This window comes from Colius striatus, chromosome 24, assembly GCF_028858725.1.
Source record: "Colius striatus isolate bColStr4 chromosome 24, bColStr4.1.hap1, whole genome shotgun sequence".
In the NCBI taxonomy this organism is placed as follows: Eukaryota; Metazoa; Chordata; class Aves; order Coliiformes; family Coliidae; genus Colius; species Colius striatus.
In genome coordinates this window covers 1,744,391-1,760,097 of record NC_084782.1, presented here as the reverse complement: position 1 = coordinate 1,760,097, position 15,707 = coordinate 1,744,391, and the positions used below count along the sequence as shown (strand labels likewise).

Sequence of the window (15,707 nt, the reverse complement as noted above, 5' to 3'; positions counted from 1 at the left end):
CAACCCCCTGCTAAAGCAGGTCCCACCTAGATCAGATGACACAGGAACGTGTGCAGGAGGGTTTGGAAACCTCCAGAGGAGACCCACACCCTCTCCTTTTAGTGCATCTTGAGATCAATTTAGTGCATTTTGAGCAACCTGATCAAATGGGAAGTGCCCCTGCCCATGGCAGGGGAGTGGGATGAGGTGAGCTTTAAGGCCCCTTTCGACCCAAACCATTCTGTGATTCCATCTGGTCCATCAAGCAGGGTGTGGGCTCCTGGCTGGAGGGGTGTTTGCATCAGCAGAATTAGGCATGGCTGGAGAGGAAGGTGCTGTGATGTGTTACTCAGAAATACTCAGAAATCCAGGAGCCACCAGTGTGAGAGTCAGCACTAAGCTGGCCTCCTGGGGTGCTGGATGGCAAAGGTGAAGGTTGAAGAAGTGAAAAATAGCTCTCAGAGTGCCCAAATGTGACAGTGCTGGTGTTCAGTGAAATCAAAGCCTACCAAACCCAGCAAGGAAGGCAGCAACTGAAAACATGTTGGGTGCAAAGTGTGTTTCTGACTCCCTCCCTGCAAGGACTGAGGGTGAGCACAGCTTTCTTTTCCTTTCTGCTGCTGGAAGAAAGCAACATTTGTGCACGTATCCTCTGTGCAAATGGTTGCAATGGTGGTGAGCTGGAGGGTTGACACAGGAGCTCAGCAGAGGGTGCTCACTTGGATCTCCAGCAGTGTAAAAAACCCCCTCACAATGCCATGTTATCTTCCTTCTCATTTTTTATATCCATTCTCTCCCTTCCCCCCATGCCCAAGAAGATATTTAATATCCTGCTTACTGTTTCCTATGGCTGATAGGACAGGCTGGAGCTCAGCTGCTGCGTCTAGTGAGCTATTAGTGCATTAGGATGGGAGTCTGGTGTGGTAATTCAAAGGAGGAGCAAACACAGGCACCCTGTGGGATGCTGCTGTAATGGCTCTGTGGGCAGGCAGAAGGTGTCAGCGGGATTAGTTTGGGTCAGCAGCAGAAGTGGTGGTAATAAAGTGCTCGCAGGGTATTTGCTTTCCCAGAGGATCAAAGGGATTCCTGACAGCTGAGCAACTGAAACGAAGCATTGTCCTGCACCTTGATGTACCAAAATCACCAGGTTAGGCACTGAAATCTCCTCCCTCTGTCCTGTGGGTCAGTCCTGAGAGTGTTGCCTGAAATGAGAACTTCTTTTGCTGCAAACTCTCAATAGCTGCTCTCGCTCTCTGCTGCTTCAGTCAGCGCTTTCTCAGCTCTGTAGCCACCTCGTGCCTAAGTCTTGCCAAAGAAACAGGTAATTATTTAATGAAAGTCACATATCTGAGCCTCTGTATGTGTGTCTCCTTAAAGCACCCTAAAAAGCCTACTCCTGGCTTCTCCCCATCGGTGCCAGTGTGGGAAAGATGGCAATTTGCATTCCAGTGAAATTGGTTGTTTGTAAATGTGTTGCATCAGATGTGTCAATGGGTGTAATTAAGGAATGAAGACTGCTGCACACCCCTAATTAAGGGGATTAAAAACTAAAGCTGCCTGATTTCACTGCTGGGTGGAAAAAACAAACAGATAGGCTGGTGGAAAGGGCTGGGAGGCCAAGGCTGGGGTAGGGAGAGGAGAGGAGCAGCTCAGGGGAGGGTGATGGGGCTGAGCTGCTCTGGCAATCGTGTGTCATTGTTTGCTGAGCATGGAATGAGACATTTAATCGCTGCTTTGCACCCCCTCCCGTTTTGTTTGTGTTCCTGGTGAGGGTGGGAGGATCTTCATCCCCTGCCCAGTAGTGCTGGGGAGCTCACAGTTGTGTCACCGCAGGGTGGGTTGGTGTCCTGGTGTCTCCCCCCTGTCTCGGTGCCATCAGCAGCTCTTGGCTGTTTGGGATGGCAGTGTGGGATCTTGTTGTGTGGAAGGAGAAGTGAGATGTGTGTGTGAGGTGCTGGGCACAGGGCAGGACCTTCAGACAGCTGTGAGGTGCTTTTGTATGCAGTAAAAGGGCAGCAGCGTGCCAAATCTGGGACAGTGAACGTTGTGCCATGGAAGTGGCAGGGAGCTGTGCTCAGTGTGGGCTTCTAGCCCTGGTAAGAGGAGGAGTTGTGGGATGGGCACTGCCAGTGGGGATGTCTGTCTGATCCTGACCCTGGGATCTGCCATTGCTCATTTGACTTCAGTGCAAAGGTGTGGGTGCAGGATCCCTGAAAGGCTGCTGAGGGAACTCCCTCTGCACAGGAGATGTTGCAATGCCTGCTGTGATTTTCCAGGAACTATCTTCTCCTTTGCTCTCCAGCTTCTGAAGCCATCCCAGGGAGAAGGGTGACTTTGGAGCTGCTGAACATCAGGAGCAGGAAAGATGGGAAGAAAACCCATCCTTAAGGAGGTGAAGTGTCCAAGTGTGTGGCTGGGACATGCAGTGCTCTTCAATGGTACATGATGCTGCATTCCTCAGGGCATCATCCTCCTGGGGCCCCGGAGGCACTGGAGTTTGTCCCAACCAAACTGAGACAAAACCTTGAGGCTTTACAAACAGCATCTGACTTGTGGGTATGAGTATTTGGGAGAAGATCAGAATGGCTGGTTTGCAGGCCTGCCTGTTGATTAGCCCTGGAGCAGGTCTGGTTGAAGCCTGGTTGCTCCCAGGCTTTAAATGGCACTGGGTGTTTGCCTGCTATCCCTGGGCTCAGGCAGGAGCCTGGAGATGCACAGTGGGATCATCCCCATGGGATGCTTTTCTGGGAATAGTGCAAAGTTGGAATTAACTCATCACCACTATTTCAAGAGGAGGCTTTCTGAAGCAGATGTCTCTCTGCTTCCCTTCTGTGCACGGTGCTGTCAGAAGATGCTTTGCTGTTCCTCATCTTGAGGCAAGGTCAGCAGCTGGCTGGGGATCTGCATCCCAGTTTACATCCCCCATTGATACATGCCTTGGGGAGCCACAACCAGCTTGGAGAGGGCTTGTGCTTCTGCTGGTTTTGTTTTGGGACTTCAGTTAGCTCATAGTGGTTTCTAAAGCTAAGCTGCACGATCATGTGAGTTTTCGGATGGTTAGAGGTTGGGTCCTTTCTGTGATACTGGGAGTATTCAGCTTGAGAATCGTGGTGGGAACAGATTTCTCCTCCTTCTCTGTCCTGGTGTTGCTGTTGAGCCCTGAAGGGAGGAGACTTCAGAAAAGGGGAAATGCTGAAGGGTGGCAACTTCCTGAAGCAAAACCTTCCCTTTGCTCAGGGGCAAGCACAGGCTGCTGCTGCTGTGCGATACCTGCAGTGGTATGTACCCACCCAGTGAAACTCAGCTTCACAAACCTCTCTGTAAGCTGACTCATTCATCCTGGGCTTGTCAAAGCTTCTGCAGCCACCCCAGTCATGTCTCCAGAGCCCCATCTGGGGCTGGGTGGCTCCAGGCTGGGGGATGCTGAGGTCTCCAGCCTCTCCAGGGCTGCTCTGTGAGTGTAAGCAGCTGGTTGAGAAAATGAAGAACTGAGGAATTCAGGAGGATAATCTGCAGCAGGCCAGTGCCTTCCAGCACTTGTAGGTGGGAGTCATTAAACTTTAAAAGCAGAGTTTGAAGCTTGCAGATCATTACTGTACAGGTAATTGTCCCCTTGCAGCCCCCATCTTCCATGCTCATTGCCCCCTTCATAGTCAGTGGCAATCTGGAAGCAGTAAAGCCTGGTTTAAAGCCCAAGCTGAGGATGCTTTCAGGTGGCTTTTACCTGGCCTTGTTGGAGACTGAGCCTAGTGTGCTCCAGGCCATGCCAGCCCTTCTTGGAGCAAGTTCCTTCATTTAAATATTGTGCATTTACTGTGCAGCTAATAATGTGAAAATAACTGGCGTGGGGGGTTGTTTTTAATGAACTTGGGGTGTTGGAGCAGGGTGTGGCACATGCATTTGAGGCAGTCAGATGAATGCAAATTGTATTGTAGCTGTGTAACTACAAACCAAGCAGTTCAGTGTGATGTTCCCAGCACTTGTGAGTGTGAGCTGGAGCCGTCAGCACCCATTGCAGGGCAGCAGCAGGTGATGGAGCTTGTGATGGTCTTGTAGCACCAACCCATCCTCGTGGCTCACGGTGCAGCAGCGGTATGTGCTTGGCAGGTGCCTCTGTGTGTGTGTGTGTGTATCTGTGTGTGTGTGCACGGGTGGTAGTTATCTAGCAGGCAGCTCTTTATCAAAGGAGCATGCAGGTCCCTCTTGGGTTCTAATTATAGCTTTGGTTTGGAAACAGCCAAAGGGAGAGCGACAAAAGCGAGAAGCGCTTTTACCCTTGCGCTGGGAGAACTGTGAGGAAGGAAAATGAGCCCTGTTATGTTAAACCTTGAGTGTAAATGAGGCACAGTGTGAGTAAACACATCTGTGTTCAGGCAGGGAGGGGGGATTAAAAAAAAGGCTTTATGAATAATGCATGGGAAGAAAAAGTCCTCCTCTTGAGCTGAGTGAGATCTATCGCTTGTTTCTGTTGAACTCGCTGGGGGGAAAGGCTGCTGTCACCTGCGGCGCTGGCGATGCCATCTCTCTTACCCTGGGTCTTCCTTCAGTGCCAAGGCAGGAGGGATGGTGATGGGGTGATGTGCTGGGATGGAGCCCGTGTGTTGTGGGCGCTGCTGGCTCGTGCTGCTGCCTCACTGCGCTCCTGCCCTGCTCCCGCTGCTTTCACTCGCTCAGATTTTGGCGCTTGCCTGCTTTGGCGCCGGGCTGCCCGTGCTCCCTGCCTGCCTGGGACAGTCCCAGGGGATGCTATCTACACAGCACAGGTGCCAGAGCTGGCTGTGGGGTGGGGACAGGCACTGGGGTCCCTCCCTTTCTCCCCGAGCTGGGGCAGATACCGGCTCCTTCTGCAAAGGAGGGTTTTGGTGCGGCTGCAGCCGGCGAGGCTGAGCTCACCCTTTCCTCTGGGGGGGTTTGGTGTGGTTGGGTGGTTGGGAGGCTCGTTGCTGCTCAGGGAAAGCTTCACCAGGCACTGTGCATTCGAGGCAAAACCTTGTTGTTTCTGCTGTGACCCCTGTAGTAGCAGGGGAAGGAAGAAGCCCTGAGAGATGTTTCTGCTGCTCGCTGTGGGATAGGGAACAACACTTGCATTAGACTGACAGTTTTCTTACTCCTTTTAGCAAACCACTGGTCATTGGATAGTTTGTGAGCAGCTTTATTTTGTTGGCTGCCTGGTGCAGGCACCTTCTTTCTATTCTGGGTCCGGCTGCTGCAAGTTCGAGTGAGTTTCCGTCACGAGTCTCACACAGGCAGCCTTTCCAAACCCATTGCTGTACACAAGGCTCCAGGGACAGGTACATGTTTTCATTCCAATTTCATCACTTTGCTCATGAGCAAAGCCACGAATCCCAACATGAGGAACTGTAGCATCCAGGAGGATTTCTGAGGATAGAGGGGGGGAGCTCCCAGCTCCTTTCCGTTGTAACGCACTTACTGCTCCATTTGCTCAGGTCATTTTATAAACCCTGTCTTCAATTTGACATAAATGATTTGCTTTCAGCAGATGGTGAGCTACTATTTTTTGCCCTCATTTAAATGGGTAAGCTGTACGATACCAGAAGATGAAAGAGGGGCACGGTGCTGCTGACATACAGTAGATTACTAGAGCTGGTCTGGTGAGAATTAAATCCAGGCAGTTGTAATGTGCCATCTGTGTTGTGTTGGGTGGTTTAGGGTTTTTTTTCCCCCCCCCCCCCAGTTCAATGAGGTTCCTGAGGTCTCCTGTTACCCTCTGGGTAAGGCAGCGTTGCCAGATGAGCATCCCTTTTGTTCAAGACCCAAAGTACCAGCACAAAACGATGATGCACATTCATTCTATCAGGGGTTATAGAACAGCAGCACGAATTACTCCTCTAACAGAACAGATCTTGAAAGATCCCAGTGCTTTGTAAAGTCGTTTGAATTTCTTGTCTAGAGGCTCCTTCTAGCCCATTTGAATCTCTTATTTCATTTGAAAACCCTGAACAAACAGGGTTGCTGTGTTTTTTTTAGCTGTAGTAAAAATCACGTGTAGGGTACGTAAGCCAAACACACGCGTGGGGCGAGTCCTGCGTGAGGCTCTGGCAGCTTCCTCCTCTCCCACCCACAGGCTCAGCTTTATTGCACATACATCAGGTCTTGGAGAAGAAAAAACCCCTCCATTTTCAGCCTGTGCTGTCTATTTCAGAGCAGTGTTCTGCGTGGTTTCCCTGGTGAATTGTGTGCTTCTCACCCACGTTACGAAAAGGGAAGGAACACGTTTAAAAACACCATGCGCTTGCTGAAACTGCTTCATTTTTTTTTTTGGCTTATTTTTAGCAGACATTTCTTGCATATCGTCTCCAGCTCTTGCTGCCACAGTAGCATTTGTTAAACACATGAATTTTTGGGTAGGAAGGTCAAGACAGTTTGTTCCAGCAGCGTGATTACCATTATCTGGCGCTGGGCATCGCTGCGAGACGGTTTGTGTTTCTGAGAAGTGTTTCTTCTCTCTCTGAAAGACTAAAACAGTGGCATGAGCCTTACATTGTTTTTCCAAGCTTGGAAGTAGGAGTAAGTTTGATTTTACTATTACTATAATTATTTGTGTGCCTAAAGAGAGACTGGAGCATGCTGACAGGTCGGAGATGCAGCTCCAGGGCTGTGCTCAGTGCTGGGCCCCTCACTCACTGCCACAGGGACACTGAGGGGCTGCAGCTCCAGGGCTGTGCTCAGTGCTGGGCCCCTCACTCACTGCCACAGGGACACTGAGGGGCTGCAGCTCCAGGGCTGTGCTCAGTGCTGGGCCCCTCACTCACTGCCACAGGGACACTGAGGGGCTGCAGCTCCAGGGCTGTGCTCAGTGCTGGGCCCCTCACTCACTGCCACAGGGACACTGAGGGGCTGCAGCGTGGCCAGAGCCGGGCACAGAGCTGGGGAAGGGGCTGGAGCACAAGGGGCTGGGGAGGGGCTGAGGGAATGGGGGTGTTGAGCCTGGAGAAGAGGAGGCTGAGGGCAGCCAGCAGCACTCTCTGACACTCCCTGACAGGAGGTTATGGCCTGGAGAGGGGTCAGTCCCTGCTGCCAAGCTACAAGTGACAAAAAAGAGGAAAGGATCTGTTTCCCTGAGAGGGGTGTCAGCCCCTGTGCCAGGCTGCCCAGGGAGCTGGGGCAGTGCCCAGCCCTGGAGGGATCCCAAAGCCCTGGAGCTGAGGTGCTGAGGCTGTGGGTCAGTGCTGGGCTGGGCAGGGTGAGGGCAGGGCTGGGCTCCAGCAGCTTCAGGGGCTTTTCCGACTAAAATGATTCTGTGATTTTAATGAGCCATCCTTCTAAGGCTCAAATCTGTTTTGTTCAAAGGGTTTTGTCACAGGGAAGCAGAGTGAGTGTGTGACAACGAGCCTGCAGTTAAGTTCTGTGCTCCCTACACCCATACCCTTGGACAGGAACAGGGGCCACTGCTGAAGTTGGGTTTCTCATGCTGTTTGGGTGGCTGCTGCGCAGGACAGCAGTCCATAAGGTACCTATATAGCTGTTTGCTTTGACAGTTGGTGTTCAGAGTTGCTGATATCTTTTAGGAAGAGACGTGTAGGGCTCTTTATTGGTCACTGAGGCACTGACATCCCTGTGTGGAACACCAGGAGGCCCAGGTCCCATTCTAGGGGCTGGTGAAGAGGGAAGATGCTGTCAGTGGGGAGCTCAACCTGTGGTGTGAGTGTCCTCAGCAGGGAAAAGCCTATTTGTCTTCTCAGAGGGTGCTTCTGGATATGTTCTATTACCTTTTCTTCAAAGGTCTTCTTTTCTGGAGTAGCATGTTCTTTAAAAAAACATACTTGGAGGTACACTGAAACCCTTCCCTGATGAGATTTTTACTCTGCAATCTCCATGTGGGATCGTACTGGAGTTTGCCTGTTTCCGTAGCGTTCAACGCCTTCTCTCTACTAGACTTGTGAAGAACCTGCCTTTTACAGGCTGTCTGGCATCAAACCCTCACCCTCTACCAAAAAAAAACCCCAACCCAACCCCAAATCCAGCCGTTACAAGTGAGGCAGCTCAGAGCAGGAGGTGAGCAGCACTGCTTGGGTGCTCCTGGAAGAGCAGAGCCTCCTCCTCCTGCATCCAGGGAGCTCCTGAGGCACCTCCAGGCTCTGCAGAATTGCCTTGTGAAATAGTGACAGAAGATAATGTAATTTAAATGAAAAGCTGCTTGTGGTTTGGCTGGGGGCATTGCTTTCTCCAACCAAGAGCAGCAGAGCAGGAACCTGGCTCTTGGTGTCAGCTCTGCTGTGGGGCTGGGTTGGAAACAAAACACTACTTAACAAACACCTCTGTGCAACAAAGGTACTTCTTCCTTTTAATAATACAGCCTCTTGGTTATGCAGCTCACTTACAAAACCTCTTTGGTTTCAGTCAAGAGCTTAGGAAAGTGCTTGTGAACGTTAAACTTCAAAGGGAGGGAACCGGCCGTGGGCCCACGCAGCAGAGGAGAGCAGCAAGGTCCTGCAGCAAGGTGTCTGCCTGCACCCAGTGAGGTAGTGGTGCTGGTGGCTACCTACTGCTATGAAATGGCTAATGGGAAGGGCCCTGCCAAGGGGATCTGCCTGAGCTGTGAAGTGGTTCTTGGGGAATGGAGGAAAGACATGGAGACGTTTGCTTATCGCCAGTGAGACCCACACCCACCTTCCCACTCTGCAAAGGTCTGTGACTGCAGCTTTGAAATCCAAACAAGCAAACATTTCTTGTTCCAGAAACCTGGGTATTTAAAGAGAGAAAAGTACATGCAGAGGAAATGTTTATTTGTGGACTGTCTCTCTCCTTTGCAGCAGCTGATAAGAGCTGCTCTTCATCTGTGCCCTCCCCACAGTCCTCATCTCAAGAGCCTTCATTTTGCCTTTTTTCTTTTTAAGAGCAACCAATGTTGTGTGTTTTGATAATGATTCTTACAAAGTGTTTGTTCAAAACAAACACAGTGGGAAGCAACTACAAAGCAGGCTGCTTTGGCAGCTGGTGCAACAGGGAGCTGGCTGTCGTTGTGTGTTCATGGTGGGACGGTCTTGCATCACGTTCTGTGTGTGCTGGGACATCAGGAGCTTTGCCCTGGGAGTTGGCCATGGCGAGTCTGTCCTGCATCCTGGGCTCAGGGTGATGTGTGTTTGGCTGAAGGTAGTTTGTTGCACCTTGCACTGCCCTGTAGCACCTCTGGGAGCTTTTGGAGAGCTGCTCAGAGCATGATTTGGCTGCGTGGTGGCTGGGATGGCCGCAGTCAGAGCCACGTGCTGCTCACGGGACCAGCAGCAGCCTTAGCGAGGGACCACGGGAGGAAGGGCAACAGCAGCAAGAGCTGCAGGGGCAAGTCACCCACATACTGTCATCTGCAAACAAGCCCTCAGCCCTGTGTCCCCCCTATGGACATAGCCTCTCCTTAACCAAACTGGCACCATAATCCCCCTTGGGCCCTGCTAAACTGGTGGGAGCCTCAATTCTGCCCAGGTGCTGCAGCCACCCCTCACTCTCTAGCTCTCTAGCTCTCTGCCAGCTTCAGCTTTCAGGTATTCACTCCATGGTCTGTTTGTTCTGAGGGCAAGCCCTTGGTCTTAAGAGCTATCAGTGCAGGTAGAAAGCTGCTGTTGCAGTGGCCTCCACCTCTCCATTGGGTTTGGAGAAACCCAGAGCTGCTCACAGAGGGAAGGATCAGGAGTAGGGTACGGTGCTGTAAATGTGGTTTCTGCAGGAGACCAGGCTGGAATGAGCCTTGCAGCCCATCCCCAAAACTGACTGGTGGGGCTAAGTCCAAGTGGAGAGGTTTCAGAGTTCTGAGAGTCAGTCACAAGCCTGATGCAGCTCTGAATCACCCTGATGGGAGCCCAGGCCCTGTGTGTTGCCACCCCTGCTTTTCCAAAAGCATCCCTTGCTAAAAAACCAAAAACAAAACGCAAACCAAACCTCATAAACGCAGGAAATTTGCATTGCTGGAGAAACAAATTCAGAGAAGATCTCTAAGGCCACTTTGTTTTTGTCCCAGCATTAGGAATAACATTAAGCTTTGACATTAAATGTGAGGGAAGAGTACTTTGCAAAGCTAGAAGGGCTCTTTTTTTCCCCCCCCCTTCAAGCACTCTGGTTATTTTGGCAATTAGGATGAGTTAAATTGAGATTGTTGAATGCAACAATATGTAGGAGGGTGACATCTTGAAATGTTTCTTAATTTTAAGTGTATGTTTTGAGCAAATGTTTGTGTGCTGAGGCTTGGGCTGGGGGGATTGGGAAGCATATTGGATTATATGCTATTTGCTGTCTGTGTAAGCAGTGGCAATTTATTGCTGCAGATGCATGTGATGCAACGTGCAAAGATTAGTTCTATCCTCTCTAAAGCATGATTATTTTCGGTCCTCTTTATACCTTAAATAGATATTCTTCTCATGTGATTTCCATCTTTTTGTGTCAACAGCCCAGGCTAAAGTTGAAATAAACATTGCATCAGCTTAATAGCCCAGGCTCTGAAGAAATCTGCTCTCCCTTCTGGAGGCTGTTTGCAAGACTTTGTGTTTGGTGTTTTCCCAATGTGCAGGGCAAAGATCTCGTGAACCCTGAAGCCTTCTCAGCTCCTCTGGACACGTCTGGTGCAGATCAGTGTAGCTGATTGGCACTGATGAGCACTGTCTGAACATCATGTTTAGATACTGCACTTTGTAGTTCATGGGGAGGGTCTGTGGCCTCTGTCAAGGACATTTAGAAGCAAGCAGCTGTTAAAATTTGGGGGCATGCAGTTTTTGACTCTTGTTGGTTATACGGGTGTTCTCTTGAGCACTGGATTTCTCCTTCCAGTTGCAGTGGTGGAGAAGGATCCTGTAATGCCACATGCCATTGCAGGCTGTCTGGGGTTTGAAAGGAGGAAGGTTGCATGCTCATGTGCACGTCCTCATCTGCTCCACTCCCATGGCCAGTGCTGCCAGGAGGGAACAGGGACTTGGGGAAGCGAGGACCTCAGGACAACCCTGTGGAGCAAGACTCTTGCCATCTCCTCACCTTTCCCTGGTCTTGTTTCCTCTTTTTAATCCCTTGCTCTTGTCAGGCTGCAGACCTGGTGCCAGGGCATTTAGGAGTGGAGTCAGCATTGTCCAGACGTCGATGGAGATGTTTCTGTCGATGCAAACCTTAGCCAAATGAGTGACTTTGCTCTTAATGGCTTTGTAGCCTGGGCTCAGCAGGACAGGGTGTTGTGACTGGTGAAGGTGGTGTGACTGTGTGTGTGACTTGGTTTGAAGAGCTTAACACAAGCTTGAATATTGAAAAACTCTTGGTTGAGACCTTCTGCACCTCTCTTACAGCATCATCATGACAACAGAGAAGAGTCTAGCGGCGGACGCTGACAACTCAGAGCAGCAGCAAGCCAAGGAGGAGGAAAGAGCTGCTGAAACACAAAAGCAAGAGGCTTCTGTAGAGGAAGGGTCTCAGCAGCCATCAGAGGGACAGCCTGCAGCAGGACAGAAGCAGAAGGCTTCCAACGGCGATACACCCACGCACGAGGAGCAGAGCAAGAAGGAACGTCGCACCTCCGACGGCCGCGGCCTCTCCCGCCTCTTCTCATCCTTTCTCAGGAGACCTAAGTCTCAGGTGTCCGAAGAGGACAAAGACACTGATGCTCCTAAAGAGGCAGGAGGTGAACAGAAAGACCCAGGATTAGGAGCCAGCCCTGATGAAGACATCCTGGTGAAAGCCCCAATTGCAGCTCCTGAGCCTGAGCTCAAAACCGATCCATCGCTAGATCTCCATTCCTTAAGCAGTGCAGAAACACAGGTAAAACACCCTGCTGTGTGAGGTAAAACACCCTGCTGTGTGAGGTGTGCTCCCTTCTGCTCCTGAAAATGTGTCTTATTAGCTAAAAAAACCCCAACCCTTCATATCCTGGGATGGCAAGTTTGATCAGAAAAACTCAGGAGATGCTAAAGAGGCTCTTCTCAGCTCCCTGTGTTGCATCATGTGCTTCTTGCTCTTGCATTCCTTTGTCACCCTGTCCTGCAGAGTGCCTGCAGTGCTCACACTTGACAGCATAACTTCAAATGCCCCCTGCTGACTCTCTGCTCTGCTGAGGCAGGGGGAGTCACAGCAGAACTGGTGTTCAAAGCAATCGCTCACCACAGAGCAGTTGCTCATTGGGATGTCCTTGGTGTGTGCAGAGTAAAGACAGAGCAGGGACGTGAGGTGGAGGTTGCAAGAGGATGTGGGTTGGGGAAAGGGTTTCTTCAACTTCAGGGAGATCAAGCTTGGCATTTCAGAACTTGGTCATCTGTTCAGTCCAGGCTGGTGCTGAGCCTGCCAAATACAAATATTTTCTGCTTATGCATCATGTAGACAGGGATTTCTGCAGAGCACATGGCGTGAGCTCAGCTCCTACAAGCTGTCTGATGTCTGCTCTCTGCAGCCAGGGTCGTTTCTCATGCAAAATTGAAAGTTTTTAAAGCATGGTAGAGGCACTCACAGGGAGACAGTCACATGGTTATTGATTTGGGGTTATTGGATGGGCTCCCTTACTCCTTGAGTAGTTGCAGCTCTGCTGGAGTTAGAGAAAGGTGGGTGCTCCTTCTCCTGAGGTGGTGGGTTTCTTACAACCCCACCAACCCCAGTGTGTTGCATTCATGGTAAAGTCTGGATTACTCACCCTGCTGCCTTGAGGTGTGAATGGGTTCCAGAGAGCTGTTACCTATCTACAAACTCTTGACTTTTGGAGCAAAACAAGTTAGAGCATTGCAAAGTGTAGGCAGTAGTTGTAAATCCATCTCCTTCAAATGACAAAGCTGTAGAGAAGGTGGTAGGTAACACCTTTTACTTTCTTTTCCCAGCTCTGTGAGCCTGGGAATGCCATGGGATGATCTCTGCTCCTGCTTTGTACCTCAGAGGGTTTGCATTAGCAAAATGGGGAGGGGTTAGAGATTTTCATGCAATTTCAGATCAGAAATGCATCCTCAAGAAGAAACACATCACTTCTGTCTCTGTTTTCCTTTAATTTGCTGCTTCTGAGCACATGTGCAGGTGCACCCCCAGCTGCTTCTGAGCACAAGTGAAGGTGCACCCCCAGCTTTCCTTCACCGTGGGCTGTTTGTTTCAGATGAAGCATTTCTTGGGGGGGGTGGGGGTGTTGTTTGGGTTTGTTTTTCTTTTTTTAGATCAGTGTCCATGGCTTTTTGAACTGTGACACTCGACAGATATTTCTGCTGTGAAAGCATTTGTGAGGAGCTGCCTGTTTGATAAATGCTGACGGGGGCAGGCATTAGGAGCTTTGAGCGAGTCCCTGCTCCCGATTGTCCCAGCCCTGCTGGAACAGAAGTCAGCAGCTTGTGGACATTATTTAGTTTTTAAATACCTCTGTGCAGTTGTGCCTGGGTGTGATTTCATGAGATGTGATGGGCTGAAAGGACAGGGTTTTGCTCTTCTTCTGCCACAGCTGTGTGCTCCTGCTGCTTCCAGCACTTGTCAGAGCCCGTCGTGAACTCGTTTAACCCGCTGCAGTGGCAAAAAAACCACCCCAGCTTCCTTCCTCCTCCTGTCACCAAACTGCATCTCCTGCTGTTTCAGTGAACTCAACTGGCTTGCAAAGTGCCTCAGTAGGCAAAGGGAGAATGGTATGAAGGCTGCCTTCCTTTTTTGTGGCAGAGGGCTGCTCAGTCTGCTCAGATGGCCGTGAAGTCTCAGCACTGACCTCCCCCCTGCCTTTTAATGCCACTGCTGCCAGAGGGAGGGCTGCTACCCTGGAGCACAGCCCAGTGCCCAGCATGGCAGTGAGAGCACAGGGACACTTGCAGTGGGTGTGCTGGGATCTGGCCTGGGAGGGCAAAGACTTAGTGCTCCAAAAAGTGCTGTTGTTGAGACCATGAAGATTTGTGTGATGTAATCTGCCCTGATTCTCTGATCAACCCTTTTTATAACATCCTTTGTTAAATGAAGTACTTCAGAATGACTTGAAAGGCTTTAAAAATTAATATCATTTCCTTCCTCACCCAAGCTGTTGCTCCAGGTCCCAGATTACCCTTTTAAATCAGATATCTAATTCCTGGGTAAGATCCCAGCCCTGTAGTGCTCCTATGCAATGCTTGTTTCATGGAATGGGTTGTTTTGGGGCTTCTTTTTCTTTGAGATGCCTTAAATTGCACCTTGGGTGACGATGTGGGGATTTCAGCCTGCACAGGAGGAGAGAAGGGACTACCAGGAGCCGGAGAGCAGAGACCTTGGGGGCAAGGAAAGAGGAGGGGAAGCTAAGGAAGAGTGCACCAAGCCAGAGCTGAAACAAGAGACTCCAGAGACCAAAGCAGAGAAGGATTTGAAAGCTGCCCAGAAAGCAGTAAAAAGACACAGAAACATGTACTGCAAAGTGGTCTTGCTGGATGACACCCTCTTTGAGTGTGCTGTGGATGTAAGTACTTTTGGGATTTGTTTCTCACTCCTCCAGAGAAATCACTACAAACATGATTTAATAGGGCCCTAATTTACTGGCAGGGAATTACATGACAGGCTTTACTGCAGAGTAATCTCACTTGTAAGGTATAACAACTTATTTAGCATGTTGTAACAACCTCTGGGTGCCTCAGAGCATGTGTATTTTTAACTGTTCTCCAATTTCGAGGGTGCTTTGGAAAGATGGGGGGAGGTTTTAAAAAGGTCATCTGAGTTGCTGTTTACCTTCTTTCTCATTGGTGTCCCAGGTTAAAGTTCAGCTTTTTGTGTTAGACTGAGATTGTCTAAATGTTTTTTACCCCTTTCCTTTGGATAAAATGGGCTGTCAAATTGATTTGTACTTTTCTGTTCAGCCCAAGGTAGCTTTGCCTGTCAGGCTGCTGACTAACATAACTCCTGGAGCTTGGCTGTAAAGAAAAACAAGCTGTGTTTAGCCTGCAGTTGGATGTATTTGCAGCAAACACTTTAAAATAACAATGTTGACTTAAAGCACTGCAAACCCCTTGGTCTGAGAGCTTCTCTTCTGCTTTATTTTGTGCATTCTCTCACAGGGCTTTCTTGCTGTCAGGGCAATAAAGAGCAAACAGAAATCCCCATTTCACCATTGAAGCACTTGCTCAGAATATTAATAATCTGGTACTTAACCATCCCAGCATCCTTCCATCAGCTTGTTTTTCCCCAGTCCTGCTGCCTAAATGGGCCAGGAGAGGGTCTGTGGGCACAGGGCTCCTTGGGAAAGCAGTTACCTTGGGTGATCCTGGGCAAGTAGGTCAGCACCGGCCGTTTGTGTAACGGCATCGCTGCGGCTGCTGCCTCAGCTCAGCGCAGAGCATCGCTGCCCCATCACCTTCCCCTGCACAGGGAGAGGGGTGTGTGCAGCCCCCCAGAAAGAAACTGCTCCCTTTGGGAGTGACTTTGCTGCAGCAGTGCCTGCATGGATGCTGGTGGTGATGGGGTTGGTCCAGACTTGAGCAGGATGTTTGAAATGTCTTTAGGGCCAGAGGGTTGTGGGTACTGAGGAGAGGATTAGGAGGGGCCACTGGTGGTGAGACACTCTTGACTTGACCAGTACCCTTGGCTTTAATGCCTGTAGAATCCTACTCTAGCAATTAAGACTTGATTGGGAAGGAATTGCAATGGTGTAGGCAAAGACCAGCACAGATGCCACGATCTGAGACGAATAAGTGCGTTCAGACAGTTGACAGCCACGGAAGGTTTTGGACTCATTTATGTCTTTGAAGTTGCAAATTCCTTGAGAAACACCCAGCCTAACACAGGCACCCTGTTACCTAGTGAGTCCACAGTGCTGAAGGACTGGGATAAAACAA

General features: G+C 50.2%; 1 protein-coding gene across 28 annotated transcripts in view; it reads left to right on the top strand.

Annotated features, from left to right (window-relative positions):
* EPB41 (erythrocyte membrane protein band 4.1) overlaps positions 1–15,707 on the top strand; it is a 95,943-nt gene that overhangs the window by 34,570 nt on the left and 45,666 nt on the right. For 26 of the 28 annotated variants that reach the window (XM_062014654.1, XM_062014675.1, XM_062014670.1 and 23 more), the window contains 2 exons: positions 11,259–11,727; positions 14,105–14,338. In XM_062014654.1, coding sequence (XP_061870638.1) covers positions 11,266–11,727; positions 14,105–14,338 — 696 coding nt within the window. In that variant the 5' untranslated portion in view covers positions 11,259–11,265. The remainder of the gene's footprint in view (positions 1–11,258; positions 11,728–14,104; positions 14,339–15,707) is intronic. The other 2 variants (XM_062014676.1, XM_062014671.1) reach the window with 1 other exon arrangement.